The sequence below is a fragment of the Gracilinanus agilis genome, chromosome 2 (assembly GCF_016433145.1).
Source record: "Gracilinanus agilis isolate LMUSP501 chromosome 2, AgileGrace, whole genome shotgun sequence".
NCBI classification, from domain to species: domain Eukaryota; kingdom Metazoa; phylum Chordata; class Mammalia; order Didelphimorphia; family Didelphidae; genus Gracilinanus; species Gracilinanus agilis.
The window spans coordinates 670,303,779-670,325,229 of record NC_058131.1 but is presented as its reverse complement, the minus strand read 5'-3'; the positions used below and the strand labels follow the sequence as shown (position 1 = coordinate 670,325,229).

The 21,451-nt window shown below is 35.5% G+C and overlaps 1 protein-coding gene across 2 annotated transcripts in view; it reads left to right on the top strand.

The window, feature by feature from the left end:
- The window catches only part of ADK (adenosine kinase), a 599,089-nt gene that overhangs the window by 162,634 nt on the left and 415,004 nt on the right, over nucleotides 1–21,451 (top strand). For both annotated transcript variants that reach the window (XM_044659050.1, XM_044659053.1), the window contains exon 4: nucleotides 20,018–20,096. In XM_044659050.1, coding sequence (XP_044514985.1) covers nucleotides 20,018–20,096 — 79 coding nt within the window. The remainder of the gene's footprint in view (nucleotides 1–20,017; nucleotides 20,097–21,451) is intronic.

Below are 21,451 nucleotides of genomic sequence, written 5' to 3'. Positions count from 1 at the left end.
TAGAGAAATACAAAAGAACAGAAAAAGACATTAATCTATCTCACTAAATATTGTTCCAGTGCTTGGCTCAGCCAGGACTTGTTAACCTTCAATTAAAATTAAACTGTCTCCAGAAGACAGGAAGGGAAAACCAGCTATCTACTTGCCCAAGACAGTGACTGGAGCTGATGGTGACTTCTGAGGCCCATTTTCTTCTTTGAGCTGACCTTCTTCTTGAAGCCAACTTTCTTCTTGGAGTGACTCTTCTAGGAGTTCACTCTCTTCTTGGAGTGACTCTCTTCTTGGGATTCACTCTCTACTAGCTTCCTTCATCAGATTCCTTCACCAGCCTCCCTCCTCAGGGATTTTCATGGCTTTTATGGTGGTTTCCTGTCCCTGCCCCTTTTCTTGGGGGCAAATCACAGTTTCCAAATTCAGTTCTCACCTTTGGAATCACACCTTTCTGAGTGTGTGAACTCTTTAAGTTTCTGGCTTGTTCTCATCTATCATCAAGTAAGATAACTAACATAAATGATTCCCTTTTCAGGCTGGACAAACATGGATACTGTGGGGTATTTGGTGTCAGTTTTTTATTCTTGTTTTTCCATTACTAACTTCTTTGAACTCATTCAAGGAGCATTGTTCTTGCATTCTTCACTCAGATTTTATAATGTGAATTGTAATAAGAGGAATTATGATCTATACAGTGTGTTTGAATGTCAAACGATCTATCAATATTCCTCTTTAATTTTGCACATTACCCTATTTAGTCAGTTTTCTTCTTAATAACCCTAATTAGCCCATATAATGGTTAGAATGATCAAGGTCCTTTAAAAAATGTATCTCATGTTAAAAGTTATTCTTTGGCATTAATTTCATTTAGCAGTTTAGTTCTTGACATCAAATACTGAGCCCTTTCACTTTTAAGGAAAGTTTGTTACCTTGCCTTTATCTTATAGTTGAAAATATATTTATTAAAAGAATTGCACTAGATAGAATCATTTTAATTAGAAGGAACTTCTTAATTTGGGAAGAGTGGGTATGTGGGCTTGAGGGGACATTTTGACCCTTGGTCATTTAGATATCACTGAGATGAAACCAACAAATGGATCAATGGGCTTTGGATGGGTAGCTATGTATATCAATAATAGTTTTCTTATGTCAGGAAATTCAGGAACCAGGATAGGAAACATGATCAAGAGTATTTGGATGTAAGTCATTGGAGAAAGAAAAGTGGTTTTGTTACTATAGTCTAAAAGCCACCTGTATTTAAAAGTAATCAGTGAGGTCTTTGGGAAACATTACAAGTCTAACATGGAGGCATAAATGATAAATATAAGGTCTGTGTGAATACAATCAGCTTATATTTTTAAAAGATTTATGTTATTTAGAAAACTAAGACAAAGTCACTTCACTGAGAATCAATATAAGAAAGTGGCAAGGTATTCTCAAAAACATTCATAATGATAATCATTAGAAAGGCTTTTTTAGAAGCTACATTTGGACAAAATTTGAATCAGAGAAAAGACAAATCCTTTGCTTGGGATGGATGGAATGGAGGATAATTGGCAACAAAGAGGAGGCAGATCTGTTCATTTCCAGTTTTCCTTCTGTTTCTCTACAAATGAGAATGAGTCACACTGAAAATGACTAATATCAAAAATCAGGAAGGACTTGGTAAGACAGCAGCTGGTCACACTTGATATATTCAAATTGCCTGCCCCAGATGAACTATGTTCTCCAGTCTTGAAAGATTTAGAAGATTTAATTACTGTTCACTGTAAATAATATTTGAAAGAGCATGGGAAATGAAAGAGATCTCAGTTATCCCTGCATGCCCCCTCCCTTCACCACCACCACCCAAAAAAAAAAAGAAAAGAACAGAGTGTGCACACTCTAGATTTGCCTTCAGAGTGTTAGGCAGCTAGATGAACAGTAAACTTTGGACCTAGAATCAGAAAGTAGTAGTTGTTGTTAAGTTATGTCAGTCATGTTCAACTCTTCCTGACCTGATTAGACAAATAAATACTGGAGTCGTTTTCCATTTTTTTCTTCAGATGGTTTTACAGATAATGAAATTAAGATAAATGTTGAACTTAGGTCTTCCTGACTCAAGGCCCTGGGCTCCGTCTGCTGTGGTATCTAAACTGTCTTGGAGTGAGAAAGACTGGAATTCAAATTCTGCTTTAGACACTGACTACTTCTGTGACCCTGAGAAAGTTTTTTTCCCTGCTTCAGTTTCTTTTGTTTTTAAAATGAAAATAACACCTCTTTTCCTAGGATTGTTGTGAGGATCAATTGAGGTGTTATGTTTTTTACTGTGTCCCTAGATATTGAAAATATTAGCTGTGTCTTTTTTTTCTGGGCTATACGGGTATTATTATGTAAAACCTATTTCCTTATTGTTATAAAAGAATGCTCATATAAAATCAAAACCCAAATAAATTAAAGTGAAAAATTGTAATATATGATCTATCTACTGACTCCAAGAGTTCTTTCTTTAGAGGTGGATAGCATTCTTTGTCATATCTTTCAGAATTGTCCCAAATCATTGTATTGCTTAGTCTTTCACAGTTGATCATCATACATTATTGCTGTTATTGTGTACAATTTGTTTCTGGTTCTGCTTATTTCATTCTACATTGATTCATTTAGGTCTTTCCAGCTCTTTCTGAAATCATCCTGTTCATCATTTCTTCTGGCACAATAGTATTTGATCAGCATCATATACTGCAATTTGTTTAGTCAAACTCCCTCAGTTTCCAATTCTTTGCTGCCATAAAATGGACTGTTTTTGTACAAATTAGTCCTTTCTTTTTTTTTTTTTTTAATTTTTTTGTGATACAAACCTAGTAATGGTATTACAGGATCAAAAGTTATTAAGTTTTATAGCTATTTGGGCATAGTTCCAAATTGCCCTCCAGAATGGTTGGATTAGTTCACAATTCCATCAACAATACACGAGTCCTAATTTTGCCACATCCCCTCCAACATTTTATCATTTTCTTTTACAGTCTTATTGGCCATTCTTAGAGGTGTTATTGAGATATTATTTGTAAAACATCTTGTAAACCTTAAAGCATTATGGAAGTATTAGCAATTGTTATTTTTAAGACATATCATTAAAGATATATTTGGCATATATTTATTTAGAAAGTAGTGATTATAAAGAGCCAGTGTGGCTTCAAGAACAGATATCATATCTTGCTAAAATTCATCTGTTTTGAAAATATTATTAAACAAATAGATAAGAGGAATATTGTAAATATAGTCTCTGAATTTTGGCAAGACTTTTGGTAAAGTTTAACATTATTTTTGTGGAAAAGATATAGAGATATGGATTAGATGGGCAAACTATTTCCTGGCAGGCCAAATCCAGGCCATAATTTGCCTATCACTGCCTTAAGCAATTCCCTTATCACTCTGCCCCCATATCCAGCTGTAGTGATTAGGGAATTGCTTAAGGCAATGATGGGCAAACTATGGCCTGGATCTGGCTTGCCAGGGAATAGTTTGCCCATCACTGGATTAGAAGATAATGTATTCAGCTGAATTCAGATTTAGTTGGAAAACCAAATTCAAAAAGTAGTTGTTAATGACTCAGGACATGGTATCCATTGCAATTGCTTCAATTCTTTGCTTGTCCCTGTACTGTATACCATATCAGTGAATTAGACAAAGAAAAGAATGACATACTCATCCAGTTTATAGATGATACTGAACTGGAAGGATAGCAAACACTGGAAGATCTAAGATTTAAAAACCTGAATGGCTATAGTATTGAGCTGAATCTGTTAAGGTGAAATTCAGTTTAATTTATTAAGGTCTCAAGGACCAAAAAAAGTAAACTTCATAAGTACAAAATGAGGAGAGATGGTTAGACAACAGTTTTTCTGAAAAATATATCTGCAGGTTTTTAATAAATTGCAAGTTCAATTTGATGGAGTAGGAATCCTTTGAAATTTGCCCTTATTAGACATCATCTGGATTATTGTGTTCAGTATTAGATGCTTTGATTTAAGAAGGATTTAAGAAAGATATTGTAAAGTTTGAGAATGTCCACAGGAGGCCGCATAGGATGGTGAAAGGCTTTCCATGTCATATCAAGATTGATTGAAAGAAATGGGAAAGTTTAACTTGTAGAAAAGAAAACTTTGGGGTGAGGAATGGAGATCTAATGACTGCCTTCAGATATTTAAAGGCCCAGTATATAAAGAAGAGATTTGATTTGTTCTGTTTGGTCCTGGATTGCTGAGTGTAATAGGGAGGAGTAAGTGAAAGTTGTAAAGAGACAAACTTAAGTCTGATGATTGGGGGAAAAAAATCATAACAATTAAACCCGCTCAGAATTAGACTGTGTCACATTGAGAGATGGTAGATTCTTTTCTCTTGTAGATCAAGTAGAAAGAATATGTTACAAAAAGTACATGTTGAACTAGATGGCCCCTATGATTCCTTCCAACTCCTAAATTATGTGACTCTTCCTTCTAGATTCTATCAACCTTGTGAATTTTCATGCAAGATAATTTCAAATATTTTAAATATTTTTCTGGGATATTTTTCACATATCTCTGTAATTGTAATGATCTAGTAATTGCTTTTTTGAATAAAGGTAAAGGTAAGTGATTGCTCAGTATTTTTATGGATATTTCATTAGCTGAGAAAACTCAGGACTCAATCTCAAGATCCCCTTTTTTATGGAGAAAAAAATTCAGGGCTGAGATTCTAAACACCAAGGTCCTTTCATGTCAACCCTGACACACATTTATTTGTATAGCTGTTGGCAAATTATTTGTCATAGGTCTCCAGTTATAACATACTAAAAGTGAAGAGCTTGAACTAAGTGTTTCCCAGGTTCTTTCCCTCTTTAAAATTCTACTTTAACATCATGGCTGTTTTCTTATTATGTCATTAAAGTCTTTATTTTTCTTTTAATTTTTAATTTATTAATTTTTATTCTATTTTTATTTTTATGTATTTTTTGTTTATTTTAATTTATTTTATTCTTTTTTATTTCTCAGGAAATGAATTTTAGTTATCTTTAAGTTTAATTATATAATAAATTTATATTAGACTAGGTGAACTCATAACATTTCTACTAATTGATAACCTGCCTAGTTGAAGGTCTTTTTCTTGTTGGTCATATTGATACCCATTGCAGAATTAAAAGCAGCATGCTGTCTTGGGATTCTGTGTTCTGAGTACTGTCTCTGAATAGATTAAAAATTTAAGCAAATAATTTTCGAGGATTTCTTCTAAATTATTTTCTCTCTCTCTCTCTCTCTCGCTCTCTCTCTCTCTTTTTGCTTCTCATTAGAAGCAACTGTCAAGAAATTTATTTTTACTAATATTTTCCCTCCTTTTTAAGCTAAGCTACTTGCCATCAATTGAGGTAAATTGTCTGACATCAACAAGGTAGATAATTAGTAGTGTGCATATCTGGGGAAAGCAGGTGGAGTAATTTTGTTCTTTTTTCTTAATTGCCTTCCCAGGGGTAGTGTACCTACTGCAAGTATTCATACATTAACTAAAATGCATTACAGAAATAAACATTCTCATATCTATTCTTTCCTTTTCTGAGATAGTTTAAAATCAGAATATGAATTTATTTAACTGAATAGATTATGTGATGGAAGTGCTGATGTCTACAAAGAAAGTTGTTGAAATTGATAGTTTAAAGTAACACCTCATTAGGGGTAACAGCCTGCCTTTTTCATATTTGAAATGCTTAAGAACAAGTATATATATATGTGTATCTATCTTTCTGTTACTCATTTCCCCCCACTACTTTTATTCTTACATACTTTTCAGCCACTTGTGGTCTGGTTTACATCCTCATTACTCAAATATATTTGCTCTCTCCTAATTGCCATATCCTATGACCTTTTCTCAGATCTCATCTTTCTTAGAGTCCTCTGTGTGATTAGACATTATTGATGTTCCTCCATCCCTCTTTTCTTGGATTTTCTCTCCTTTGAAAGTTTTCCTAGAATTACTTTATCTTGTTTTTTCCTCTACCTGAATGACCCTCCTGGGAACATCCTGCCCCAGAATAAGCTGATATCCTGAAATCTTATCACCATATCTCAAGGCCCTTAGTTTTCTCTCTCCTCTGATTGGATTCCTCTCTCTCTGGCTGAATTGTGGAAATTAAATTCTTCTCCAAGCCTTTTTTTATAGAGGGCTCTGAACTTTCACAAATTTTCGGGTAACTCCATTTTCTACTCTTTATGCCCCTGTGCTCGATTCCCACTTTGTCTCTTCCTTCCCCACAAATACTTCTTAGCTTTATTTTGTGCATTGTTTTCTCTTATTTGAGTGTAAAGGGGAGCTAGGCAGTAAATTGCATAGAGTGTCAGGCCTAAAGTCAGGAAGACTCATCTTCCTGAGTTTAAATCTGCCCTCAGATACTTACTAGCTATGTAACCCTGGGGAAGTCATTTAACCTTGTTTACTAAATTTTCCTTAAATTAGCTGGAAAAGGAAATGACAAACCACTCCAGTGTCTTTATCAAGAAAATCCCAAATGAGGGGCAGCTGTGTAGCTCAGTTGATTGAGAGCCAGGACTAGAAATGGGAGGTCCTAGGTTCACATCTGGCCTCAGACACTTCCCAGTGATGTGACCCTGGGCAAGTCACTTAATCCCCATTGCCTAGCCCTTACCGCTCTTCTGCCTTGGAGCCAATAGACAGTATTAACTCCAAGACAGAAGGTAAGGGGGGGGGGGGGGAGAGAGAGAGAGAAAGAGAGAGAGAAAGAGAGAGAGAGAGAGAGAGAAAGAGAAATCCCAAATGGGGTCATGAAGTGTTAGTGTTATCAAAAAGTAAGGTAATCTTTGAGCAGGTCTCAGGCAATTTGGGTAGTGAGGAGGGATAAAGGGGAAATAGGTAATTATAAGGTGATTGGAGGAGGAATGAAGGAAAGGGAAGGTTTATAGGAGATAAGGGAAATGGAGTATGTAGGAGGGAAGCTCAAACAGGTTTATTCACTGAGTCTTGAGACAGAGGTTACAGGGAGAAATTAGGCTAATAAGAAATATTTAGATCAAGGCTGGGGTTTTTCTCGTTAGTTTCTAAAGTCCCTTGAGGGAAGAGTCGAAAGGGCTCCTCCCTGCCAGTGAAACTGATGGCTGCAGGAAGTCTTGGGTAAGGACTTCCTGCCAAAATGGATGCCTGTAGTTCCCTCAAGAAATAAAAGAAAATAATTCCTTCCCTCTTTAGCCCTTTCCTTAATCTTCGATACAATGATTCACTAGAGGCTTTGAGTAGGTAACAAAGGGGATTTATTAATGTCAGTTTAATCAGAGGGAAAGAGGTTCAGGTTTTTCTTACTGCTGCTAGGGAGAGGGCTGATGGTGGGGATGGCAGGAGAGGTTTAGACTGAAAGAGTGAGGCTCTTCCAGTTAGGAAGGTTTGACTGCATTTTAAGTAAAGTCTTTATCAAATCACTAAAACTAGGGGTGACTAATTTGAGGATGCCCTACTTGTGTACTGAAACTAAACCCACAATGTTCAATCACCAAGCCCTCACTTCCTCCCAGGACCCAAAGGGAAATTCAGGGGAATGGGAGGGATGTAAATGAAGAGATATCAGGGAGAGGTCCAGAGAAATCAGATAGGTCTAAATTTCCTCAAGACAAAATAAGCACAGGCCAAGGCCGAAGCTAAAAGGCCAAAGCCAAGCTGAAAAGCCGCAGCCAACAGGCTAAGCCAAAGCTCAAAAAGCAAAAGCCTCCAGCCAAAGCGAAAGCCAGAAGGCAAAACCATCGTCAGTTAGAACTTCAGCCCTATTCATAGCCTCTGGCTTCCAACTGTCTTTCTGAAGATTCTAAAACCTCTAACTGCCTTTTTGTGACAGTTTGAAATTGCAGAAGCAAAAAGTTTCTGTTAGCCACCTTGCATTACATTAGACATGACTGAAAATGATTCAATAATAGTGGCAAAGCTCATTCAAGAATATGGCAGTTTTGTAACTTTTGAGATATAGTTCCAAATTGCTTTTCAGAATGTCTGAACATTTCCCAGGTCCATCAACCATATTCTCTTACTATCTTATTTTATGAACCATTGAAAAGTAATTGTGTTCACAAGCCATATTACAAGTTAAAATATCAATATACAAAATTCAACCTGTCATTTCACCCATATTAAATGAAAATAGATAAGGTATTTACCCTACATTTTCAAGTTATATTCTTTAAAAATTTTTTTGAAGTTTTCCTTTTTTGTTTTTATAAATTTTTATCTTTACATCACAAAACTGTCCTGTATAAGAAATGGTATGTTTTTAGGGGAAAAAATGGGAAAGACAAAAAATTATGGAGGTGATTAGGACATTGAAAAAAAATCTGAAAATAATGAGAGAAGGGAAGGAAACAAGTATTTATTAAGGACCTGTTAAATATTAAATATTATACTAAGTGTATACTTTAATATTATTTCATTTGATCCTTAACAATAACTATGGATGATTATCGTATCATGTTTATTTTACCTTTGTGGTAATGGCAAATAGAGGTCAAATGATTTATAGTGAGCGTGAGGTCTGATTTGAGTCCAGCTCTTCCTGACTCTGCAAATGCACCTCTTCATTGTATCTAGTATACACAATGTTTCATGCCTATAAACCTTTCATCTCTTTAGAAATGTCTTCTCATTTAGTTTCTATGGGAACATTCTTGTTCTTTGTGATTTTGCAACATTTACTTTATATTGTTTTGTGGTTCTTATTCTTTCCTTTTTATTGTAGTCATATTATTTTGGGGGTTCTACTTCATTCTTCATTAACTTATATAACTATTTCTGTGCTCTTCTGCAGTAATCTTATTTTTTCATTTCTTACAGTACAGTAATATCCTATTATATTTCTGTTATTATTTGTTTAATTGTTTCCCATTTGAGGGCCATCTCCTTTCCTTCTGTTTCTTTGCTTCAATAGGAAAAAACAGTAAAAATATTTTGCTGTTATGAGGACTTTCTTATTAACACTGGCTACCTTTGCATTTACACCTAACAGACAAATCTGACTTTTGATTTTCCGGTCACTTTAATTGTGCAGTTCCAAATTGCTTTCTAGAATGGTTGTACTGATCCACAATTCCATTAATAGTGCACTACTGTGCATATTTTCCCACAACCTCTTAACTTTGTCTATTCCTATCTTTTGTCATTAAAATTTTGTTGGCTTCTTTTGTAGCAAGAATATCATTATTAATTTAGTCTAGTGTTATGTTGACTCATTCGATACTATAGAAGAATCTCAAATGCATCAGATTTAAGTAGTTTTCCAAAGAAATCACCCAGGAAACCTGAAGAAGTCAAAAAGTGTTTGTTGCTCAGTTTATGTGATGAAGTTGAATGGGTAAAGTTAGTCCATAAGTATCTTGGGCAAGGCATTTAGATATTTCATATAGATTTAGGCAGTCAATTGAATAGGATAAAAAAAGAAAGGAAGATTCCATTTGCAAAATTATACATGGTTTTGATGTTAAGCTGTTTCTTGATATACAAATCTATTTTTGTCCATACCATATTATCTCACTGATGCTGTATTCCTGTGACTTGTGAAATAGTGTCTTCCAAAGAATGAAAATTGTGGATAACTCAAAGGACAAAGTTATAAGACCTCTAGGTGAGAAACTGTCTATAAAAATTCTTCTCCCAACTTAACTGATTTCCTTATATAATCTTAGCTACATTTATTTCATTTATACTAACCCTTTTTAATTTAACATATTCAAAATTATTCATTTTTAGTTTTATCATACTCTCTCTTGTTTATTGACAAATTCTTCTCCGATCTGTTCCTTGTTCTTCTGTAATTGTTGAAATTAAATCATGAGGCTGCTAGTAGATTTAGTAGTTTTATTACATCAAAGCAGTGTAAGGGGGGGGAAAGGGGCTTATTTGATTGAATATAAAATATAAAAGATTGGTTGCCAGGAGATTTATCCATCCCCAATTAAGGTATAATTTCAAGTTAAAATGACTTTTATGGAAATTTATTTACAATTGAGAAGAGGAAGACGAAATAAGGAAATAAGAGAGAGGATAAGATATGATAAGTAATCTAACACAGTAGGTAATTTGCTTGGATTCCCTAGTTTAATCCAGGTAGAGCTAATTAACACTCAGCAGGGTAAAGTCAAGACAACCAGAGGCCCGGAGGCAAATGAAGCAAAAGCTTCTGTCACAGAATCTCTATTAAAAGAGAAGTTCCTTAAGAGAAGTTCAGGAAGATTCATTCTTTACACTCACCACGTGGAATGCCCCAGTCATGAACCCGCAGAGCTCCCTCAGGTCCTGTTCATAAACCAGAATACCCAGCCCAGCTGACTGAGGTCTCTTTTTAAAGGGTCCTCTTTTGCATCACTTCCTGTGGTTTCCTTTCAGCTTACGTGTCCAATCACAACAGACGCTTTTCTTAGGACTGCCCACGAGGCAGTCAGTAAATTCTGATTCGTTACTCTAGCACACATGGGTTACAGACCACCCAAAAATGGAGTTGTTTTCGCCTTTGGTGATTAAGTCTAAAGATGGGCAGTGTAGATTTAATCTAATTATCACAGCAGGGATAGTAAAGAGAGGTAAATGTAGGAAAGAGATAGATTTGCTTAGCTTAATACCATTGGTTCCCAAACTTTTTTGGCCTACTGTCCCCTTTCCAGAAAAAAAATATTACTTAGAGCCCCTGGAAATTAATTTTTTTTTTAAATTTTAATAGCAATTAATAGGAAAGATAAATGTACCTGTGGCCATCACCGCTCCCCTGGATTGCTGCAGCACCCACTAGGGGGTGGTGGCGCCCACTTTGGGAATCACTGGCTTAATACCCCATTTGTCATTTGAATTGAAGCGAACCCCTGAGAGGGGTTCCCTCAGGTTCCAAGCTCTAGCCAGAAAGAGTACGTTGGAGAGAGCAGTTCCTTGATCTCACCTTATAAGCAATTTTCTCCACCCACTAGCTCTCCCATGTCACATCTCAGGAACCAATCATAGTTCCTTAATTTGCCTAGCATCTAGGAAAATTATTGTGATTTTCTTTTTATTATATCAGCATTTTCTTAAAATGTATAACTGAGCAAGGAATTGGATGTCTTCAAAACAAAATACATGTGTTTTTCTCCTTAGACATTCTAAATAGGTAGCCCACAAGGTTTGGTGGTGATTTAACAGATGATAATTATGATTTTGGAAATTGCCCTTTGAAGATAGTAGAATTTGTCCTAATATGCCTAGAAAGAGCAAGAAGAGGAACTAAAGCATTTTCTCCAGAAGTAAAATAAATTGAACTTTGTTCATTTATCCCCTTTTCACTTATTTTAAATTTCTTGGAATCCTAAATAACTTGTCCCCTTTGTTTTAAAAGAAAGAACCTTTTCTTAGTATACTTAAATTGTTTGTGAAGAGCAGTGACATAAGTTGAATGGCTTATTTATGGTCCAATGCAGCATAAAAATGGAGTCATCAACTACACAGCCTTGAATGGATTGTATCAAGATGTCCAGTTCCTTAAGCTGATTAGTAATCCTATGTTTTTCTTTTCATTCCTCTAAAAATAAAACTGGATTTGGTGAATTTTAATCCCTGGAATTATGATTATTTTGAAATAAGGAAACATTTAATGGCCTCTCACAGTTTTTGATGCTTTTGTCTGAATAATAAGAATGCCTTGCTAGATTACTGAGCCAGCACATATTGTCATCCCCATTATGTGTATTAGACATGATTTTGAGGTTCTTAATGAGTATTAGGTCATCATGTTTTTTAAAAAAGAGAAGAAACAAAATAAAATTCTAGATATAACCTAGGCTTCAGTGATGAAAAAAGGTTTCTAGTTCTAGTAATCTTTTTTTTTTCTTTTAATTCCTTACCTTCTATCTTAGAATCAATACTGGGTTTTTGTTCTAAGGCAGAAGCGAGAGGTAAGGGATGGGCAATAGGTGTTAAGTAACTTGCCCAGGGTCACACAGCTAGGAACCATCTGAGTTCAGATTTGAACCCAGGACTTCCTGTCTCTGTGCCTGACTCTAAATCCACTGAGCTACCCTGCTACCCCCTTGCATTTAGGATTCTTGTCTGTACCTTTAACTTTATTATGTATATTGAAATGATACTTGTGGGAAAATATATTCAAACCCTAAAAATGAGAATTGAATTAATGGGCTTTCCAGACAGTTTTTGCAAATTGCAAATATCATTGAAACAATTTGATTTCAAGTACTTGAAGAATCAATGGTACTTGAGTTCTCATACTACATGACTTGCTCATTGTGAAATAAGAAATAATAAAGGTATATTGCAAATGATTTGTTTCTATCACTGTGTTATTTTTGTATGTTATAAATTTCGATTTATGGAATTCTTTTCTATGCCTTTTATGTTTAGAAACTAATTTTTATCATTCATTTTGATGGTTCTTATGAGATTCTTTTGGAACTCATTATTGGATAAAAGCCTGAAAGTTATTATGTTTTACCCCTTCCTAATTTTTTTATCTATCCTATGTATTGATTTATTTAATTTAATCTTATTTTTTATCTGTACCTTTGATTTTATTAGTAAAGGCAGTTCCAAAAGAGTTGATCTCTCTCTCTCTCCTGATTGTGATTAGTACTTGTTCTTAGTACTAAGGAGCCAAGTGAACTCTCTGGACTCCCATAGTTAGAGACAGAACTTTGTTAATTAAATTACAAACTCCATGTTCTTAGTTTCCATAGAGTTTATTAATAATCACTTGAAATAGAGAAACCAGATAGGTAGAGATTAAGGCCTAATCTACTCTGACTATATGTTTCTCCACATTGCTGTCTCTCTTAGCTATGGGCCTCCACCGCTTCTCTCCAAGGAAAAGGAGAGAGCGAGTTCCCCCTTGCACCCCTCTTTTATCCTCTCTTTTGACCCGGACACGTCACGTTTAGTTTCGGGTCATGCTATCTAGGACTCTTCACCTGTGACTTCTGATTGGAGCATTCACGTGACAGACGCAGACATATGAATGGGATGGGATGGACAGGGAAGAAGGGGTTTCCTTTATACATTCCGTCCTGTGATTCTGTTGGGAGATGAGGATGTTGGAATCTCCCCAATTGAGGGTTTGGGCAGATTAACATGCCTTGTCTCCTCAGTGAATCATTTCACATAACCATGCTTGTACCTCTAAAGATTCTCTAACTAGAGGTGTATAAAATATTGCAATTTACAAAGGGGAAGTTGCAACAATATGAGGATAAAAGGGAAAGAAAACAAAAAAATGATTGATAGAAGCATTGACAAAATGCCAATTAGAGGGCATTCCCTGTTGGCATAAGAGTTTGCATTCAGAATAAATGATATGTTCAACCCCCTTCAGTTCAGTTCATTATATCCCAAAGTTCACTCTAGATCTTTTGATGCTATATGTGGTTTCCACAGGCTTCCTTATGGCACCTTCTCCAAAAGTTCTGTTTTCTTTTTTGGGGGTGTTGGCGAGTTTCTTTTCCTAAAATTTCTCCAAAAGATTTTAAACCTTGATTTTTAGGATACATCTAGAATCCCCCTTGAAGAGGGGTGTTGACGAACACCAGAATAACCCTGGGATACATGGCTGAGTTATGAGGTTTACGCATCAATTTTCAAAAGAAAATCACCCACCTCCTCCCCCCCTCCCGAAAAAAACACAAATAGAAGAGAAAAAAATTAAATTCTGGGAAAAATATATGTTAAAATATAATGTGTATAAAATTATTAGTAAACAAAAACAAACCCCTAATAGGTCCTTGAATCACCCACAAGGTCCAATTAAAGTAATTTATGTAAGCCTTTAGGACAATTGCAGCAATATTGCACTTACCCATTGGCAGCCAGCGCTACAATAAATTGCCATATTATAAATAGAAGGGACTAGATTTTGAGGTAAAAGGGAAATATGATTCCCTGGTCTGATTTTACCTTCAATCTCAGGGATAGTAGAGCCAAAATGAAAGCCAAACTAAGGACCTTGTAAAAAATCTAGCACGGGGAAATCCTGCTTCTGAAGTTGTCAAACAGCCACTTTCTCAAACCTCAAAACAAGTCCTCTTTCGTGGCGTAGAACCTCATCAATCCCACAGGGATTCTAGTCTCCTTAAACTTGAGCTTCTTAGCACTGTGCAGTGGCTCTTTTATGATCCCTTCTTCTGATCTTCTGAAATCACAGTTATTAGTAAAAGACTCATAATATTGCATAATCAATGGCAGATAGTTTGAAGCTTTTATGCATTGGTATTAGGGCTAATACATAGTGTAAACTTATCCTTCAAAACCAAAAACATTAGTAGTTATTCCATGTACTTCCAAGTTCAACAAAAAATTAAAAAGAAAAAATCAAATATCCTATTTGCAAAGAAAAAAAGTAATAATTTTTAAAAATCAGGAATTCATAGTTCACATTCCATGACAATGTTTCAGCCAAAACAGAAGCACAATACAAAGGTTTCTCACTCAAAAGCAAGATCTATTTCCTTTTTAACTTGGCCATGATTCACTAAGTGAGTGTACATGAATTTTTAACCTGGTAAAAGTTTTTTTAAAATAGTAGTACAACAAATGAAGATTATAAGAAGTATCAAAATTCCTAAAATCATAAGAACCCATTTGATGACAACTGCAAACATATCTGTTCCCTGCTGCCATGAGAGGTTCAACCAGCTATCATTAGGATTCACATGAGTCTCTATAAGCCACTTGCTGTGTGTCATTTAAAAGCCTTTGAAGCTCATGGATATTTGTCACAAGTTCTCCAGATCTATTTACATAAGAATAATAAGACTGATTAATAAAGTCACATGAACCTCCCAATGCAGCTGTGAGCAAGTCAAGGGCCAGCCGATTTTGTAAAACCGCTTTTACTAAAAATTTGATCTCTTTCTGTAGGTAAGAGATGGCCTTAGTAGTTTCGAGTTTGGCTTGATCTGCTTCTTGAGCCAGTCTTTCAACCTGAACTGAGATATCTCTAACAGAGTCTATTACTGTCATCATTCCAAAATTTGGCAGGAGAGCCCAGAAAAACCTCTGTACTACTTATGACCTTTTGGGTCTAGAATGCCACCAAGAACCTAGACCATTCTGGTAGAATAAAATAAAGAGTTATAAATTTAAAACTTTTCAGGGGTCACCAAGCCCTATGGGATATCCTCCCTCCTCTGGGATGAGATTATAATAGCCATAAAAGGCATGTATTTATGTGTCTCTACCATTGCATTTTTTTAAAATTTAAACATTTATTAATATTCATTTTTAACATGGTTATATGATTCATGCTCCTACTTTCCCCTTCACCCCCCGCAATCCCCCCACCCATGGCCGACGCACATTTCCACTGGTTTTATCATGTGTCATTGATCAAGACTTATTTCCAAATTGTTGATAGTTGCATTGGTGTGGTAGTTTCAAGTCCACATCCTCAATCATGTCCACCCCAACCCATGCGTTCAAGCAGTTGTTTTTCTTATATGTTTCCTCTCCTGCAGTCCTTCCTCTGAATGTGGGTAGCGTTCTTTACCATAAATCCCTCAGAATTGTCCTGGGTCATTATTGCTTTGCTGCTGGTACAGAAGTCCATTGCATTCAATTTTACCATAGTATATCAGTCTCTGTGTACAGTGTTCTTCTGGCTCTGCTCTTTTCACTCTGCATCAGTTCCTGGAGGTATTTCCAGTTCACCTGGAACTCCTCCAGTTTATTATTCCTTTTAGCACAATAGTATTCCATCACCAGCATATACCATAATTTGTTCAGCCATTCCCCAATTGAAGGGCATCCCCTCCTTTTCCAGTTTTTTGCCACCACAAAAAGCGCAGCTATAAATATTTTCGTACAAGTCTGTTTATCTATGATCTCTTTGGGGTACAAACCCAACAATGGTATGGCTGGATCAAAGGGCAGGCATTCTTTTATAGCCCTTTGAGCATACTTCCAAATTGCCAGCCAGAATGGTTGGATCATTTCACAACTCCACCAGCAATGCATTAATGTCCCAATTTTGCCACATCCCCTCCAGCATTCATTATTCTCCCCTTCTTTCATTTTAGCCAATCTCCTAGGTGTGAGGTGATACCTCAGAGTTGTTTTGATTTGCATTTCTCTAATTATTAGATTTAGAACACTTTCTCATGTGCTTATTGATACTTTTGATTTCTTTACCTGAAAATTGCTTATTCATGTCTCTTGCCCATTTATCAATTGGGGAATGGCTTGATTTTTTTATATAATTGATTTAACTCCTCGTATATTTGAGTAATTAGACCCCTGTCAGAGTTTTTCATTATAAAGATTTTTTCCCAATTTATTGTTTTCCTTCTGATTTTGACTACATTGTTTTTGTTTTTGTTTGTTTGTACCAAAACTTTTTAGCTTAATATAATCAAAACCATTTAATTTACATTTTGTAATTTTCTTTAACTCTTGCTTGGTTTTAAAGTCTTTCCTTTCCCAGAGATCTGACAAGTATACTATTCTGTGTTCACTTAACTTATTTATAGTTTCCCTCTTTATATTCAAGTCATTCACCCATTCTGTATTTATCTTGGTGTGTAGGGTATGAGATGTTGATCTAAACCTATTCTCTCCCATATTATTTTCCAAATTTCCCAGCAATTTTTGTCAAATAGTGGATTCATTTCCCCAAATTTGGGCTCTTTGGGTTTATCATACACTGTCTTGCTGATGTCATTTACCCCAAGTCTATTTCACTGATCCTCCCCTCTGTCTCTTAGCCAGTACCATATTGTTGTTTGTTTTTTTTTTTTAAAACCCTTGTACTTCGGTGTATTGTCTTATAGATGGAAGATTGGTAAGGGTGGGCAATGGGGGTCAAGTGACTTGCCCAGGGTCACACAGCTGGGAAGTGGCTGAGGCCAGGTTTGAACCTAGGACCTCCTGTCTCTAGGCCTGACTCTCACTCCACTGAGCTACCCAGCTGCCCCTTACCATATTGTTTTGATGACTGCTGCTTTATTTTATAGTTTAATATCTGGTACTGCTAGGCCCCCTTCCTTCACATTTTTTTTCATTATTTCCCTTGATATTCTTGATCTTTTGTTATTCCAAATGAAATTTGTTATAGTTTTTTCTAATTCAGTAAAGAAGTTTTTTGGTAGTTTGATAAGTATGGCGCTAAAAAGGTAAATTAATTTGGGTAGAATGGTCATTTTTATTATGTTAGCTCATCCTACCCATGAGCAATCAATGGCTTTCCAATTGTTTAGATCCAGTTTTATTTGTTTGGAAAGTGTTTTGTAGTTGTTTTCATATAATTGCTGTTTGTTTTGATAGATAGATTCCTAAGTATTCAATAGTTCTTTTACTTTCGATTTTATTAATTTCTCCCTTGATTTTTAGTATTTCTAATTTAGTTTTCATCTGGGGATTTTTAATTTGCTCGCTTTCTAATTTTTTGAATTGCATGCCCAATTCATTAATCTCTGCCCTCCTTAATTTTTAATATATGCACTCAAGGATATAAATTTCCTCCTGAGTACTGCCTTGGCCGTATCCCACAGAGTTTGGTAGGATGTCTCATTATTGTCATTCTCTTCAGTAAAATTGTTGATTGTTTCTATGATTTCTTCTTTTACTAACTGGTTTTGGAGAAACATTATTTAATTTCCAATTAGTTTTTGATTTGCCTGTCCAGGTGCCCTTACTAGTTATTATTTTTATTGCATTATGATCTGAGAAGGTTACATTTATTATATCTGCTCTTTTGCATTTGTTTGCAATGATTCTATGCCCTATAACATGGTCAATCTTTGTGAATGTACCATGTGCAGCTGAAAAGAAGGTGTATTCCTTTTTGTCCCTATTTATTTTTCTCCACATATCAATTAATTCTAATTTTTCTAGGACTTCATTCACCTCTCTTACCTCTTTCTTATTTATTTTTTGGTTTGATTTATCTAGATCTGCAAGAGGAATATTTAGATCTCCCACTATTATGGTTTTACTATCTATTTCCTTCTTGAGCTCTGCCAGTTTCTCCTTTATGAATTTGGATGCTATGCCACTTAGTGCATATATATTGAGCAGTGTTATTTCCTCATTGTTTATACTGCCTTTAATCAGGATGTAATGACCTTCCTTGTCTTTTTTAATCATATCTATTTTTACTTTGGCTTTGTCAGAAATCATAATAGCCACTCCTGCCTTCTTTTTCTCATTTGACGCCCAAAAGATTTTGCTCAAGCCCTGAACCTTAAACTTGTGTATGTCCACCCACCTCATATGTGTTTCTTGTAGACAACATATGGTAGGATTTGGGTTTCTAATCCACTCTACTATTTGCTTCCATTTTATGAGCAAGTTCATCCCATTCACATTCAGAGTTATAATTATAAGTTCTGCATTCTCTGACATTTTTGTATCCTCCCCTATTCCTACCCCTTCTTCTTAAACTATTTCCTTTTAAACCAGTGGTTTGCTATTAAGACCCTATCCCTTATCCCCTCCCTTGATTGACTTCCCTTTCTACCCCCTCCCTTATTATTCCCCTCTTTTTGTTTTTAAAGGTCTAATGAATTCCCTCCCCCTTCTTCTCCCCTCCCTTTTTTGACCTCCCCACTCCCCTGCTCCCCTTGGTTTATCCCTTCTGACTTTCTCAGTAGGGTTAGATAAAAGTTTTATATCCCATTGGATAGTATAGCTATTCTTCCCTCTCCGGGTTGATTACACTGAGAGTAAGGTTTAAATATTACCTCCTAATGCTCTCTTCCTCTCCTTCTTATAATAGTATTTGTCCCCTCTCCTTCCCATGCCCTCTTTGTGTGTAATAGAATATCCTATTTTTCTTATTCTCTCAAGTTTCTCTTGGTGTCCCCTACTATTTACCCCCCTCTTTCCCACCCCCCATATCATCTTAGACCATTTAGTATTCTACCCTCTCCCTATGAATTATTCTTCTGATTACTATAATAGTGAATACTATAATAGTGAATAGAGTTCACTACAGAGAATTATACATAGCATTTCTCCACATAGGAATACAGATAATTAGATCTTACTGAGGCCCTTAAAAAGGCAAATTTAAAAATTATGAGTTTTCTTTCTTTCCCCTCTGTTTCTTATTTACCTTTTCATGTTTCTCTTGATTTTTGTGGTTCGGTATCAAACTTTCCATTTAGCCCTGGTCTTTTCTGTGCAAATACTTGGAAATCTTCAATTTTGTTGAGTGCCCATACTTTCCCCTGGAAGTATATAGTCAATTTTTTTTAAACCCTTGTACTTTAGTGTATTGTCTCATAGGTGGAAGATTGGTAAGGGTCACGTTACTTGCCCAGGGTCACACATCTGGGAAGTGGCTGAGGCCGGGTTTAAACCTAGGACCTTCTGTCTCTAGGCTTGACTCTCCCTCCACTGAGCTACCCAGCTGCCCCTATATAGTCAATTTTGATGGGTGGTTGATCCGTGGTTGCAGGCCCAGCTCTCTTTCCTTTCTGAATATCATGTTCCAAGCCTTGCAGTCTTTTAGCGTGGAGGCAGCCAGATCCGGTGTGATCCTGATTGGTGCTCCTTGATATTCGAATTGTTTCTTTCTGGCTTCTTGTAAGATTTTTCTTTTACTTGAACGCTCTTGAATTTGGCTATTATATTCCTGGGAGTTGTCTTTTCTGGGTCGAGTGTCGAGGGTGATCTATGAATCCTTTCAATGTCTATATTACCCTCTTGTTATAGAACTTCAGGGCAATTTAGCTGAATAATTTCTTTTCGTATGGAGTCCAAATTTCTATTAATTTCTCCTTTTTTGGGGAGACCAATTTTTCTCAAATTGTTTCTTCTAGACCGGTTTTCTTGGTCTGTCACTTTCTCGTTGAGATATTTCATGTTTCCTTCTATTATAATTTATTCTTCGTTAAATGTGTCAATCAGATAACTTTCTGAATGTATCCACTGATAATATGTTTTCTACAAGTATTTAAACAGCTTCTAGTGACATGATTTTGTTAATTTCTCATGTAGATTTCAACTGAGATAATTTGAAGAACCTAATTTAAGGGTGTTTTTTTTCTGTCTTTTTTAAAAATAGGTTTGAAGAACTTGTAAAAAAGTTCGAAGTGGAATATCATGCTGGTGGTTCTACACAGAATTCTATTAAAGTGGCCCAGGTTAGTTAATCATTTAAATAACTTTCAAGAAATGAATTCCAAATGAAAATGAGATTGTTATCTTTTCCATTACATTTTGTGATACAGTCTTGCCAGTGCAGTTTTGACAATTTTTTTAATTAATCTTAAATTGATATTTTTTAGTTTAAAAGAAAAAAATTCTCATTTCCTATAATAAATTTTTCTTGATGATTTACAGTTTATTTTTTACTTCTTAAAATAAAATTTAAGTTTTGACATTGTTTCTTTAGAGTTGATACTTTGTCCACCTGGTATTTCATCTTTACATATAGGCTTATTTGGTGGTGCCCTTCCCCCATTCCCAATTTACAATATCAGATTACAGATTGTCAGAGCTGAAAAATTACTTTATAGACCATTTAGTCCAAATAGTACTTTAGCAAAATATTCTATCAGTGATTATGTAATATTTTCTCAAGCATCACTAATGAGATGGAAAATATTAACCACTAAGGTAGCCAATTCTACTTTAGGATAGTTACAACAATTGTGCCATATTTCTTTGTAATAATAATAACTAATAGCTAGTATTTATATAAAGCTTACTAAGTGCCAGGCACTATGCTAAGTGCTTTTCAGTGATCTCATTTGATCCTTACAACAACTCTATGAGGTTAGGTGTTACTAGTGTCTTCGTTTTATAGGTGAGGAGCCTGAGGTAAATAGAAGTTAAGTGACTTCCCCAACTTTGTTGGGATAGAACCAAGCTCAGGACAGGAGGAAGAAAAGATTATAGATTTCATTGATTATAAGATAAAGTGGAGAGGATCTCCAGAATTGGCCAACAGAGGGGAATCTTCTGCCTAGCAATAGGAGATGTTTGTCAGCAATTTATAACATAGACCAGTATATAATTTTAATAACATGGAAGACAGCCTTCATTTTATTTTCAGGGACTCAAGGACTGCTCAGGCCTGGACTGAACTGTTCTTGTGCAGAAATATTTGCAGAGTTACTTCCAAAGCATGTGTCATTGTTTTGTCATGTTAATCCTTATGTTTCTTACCAAGCTCAGAAAAAAACGTAATTCTAAACAACAGAAAGGCATTAAACAGTAACACTGTGACACTCTCAAAAATTCATCAACATCCCAGCCATGTTCCTCTGGACTTTTTCTCACTTACCAACATCCTTTCTAAAGTGTGGCTTCTAGTCAACATGATGACAAGCATTAATTAACTGCCACATATGTTCCAAGTGCTGGTCTATAAATACAACAAGGAAGACAGTTTTGCCCTCAAGGAGGTTATACTCTTGTGAAGAAAGACAACACTTAGAAAAAGAAGTTGAAAAGATTAGAGAGTAGAAGTAGAAGGTACTTAGGCTGGGACAAG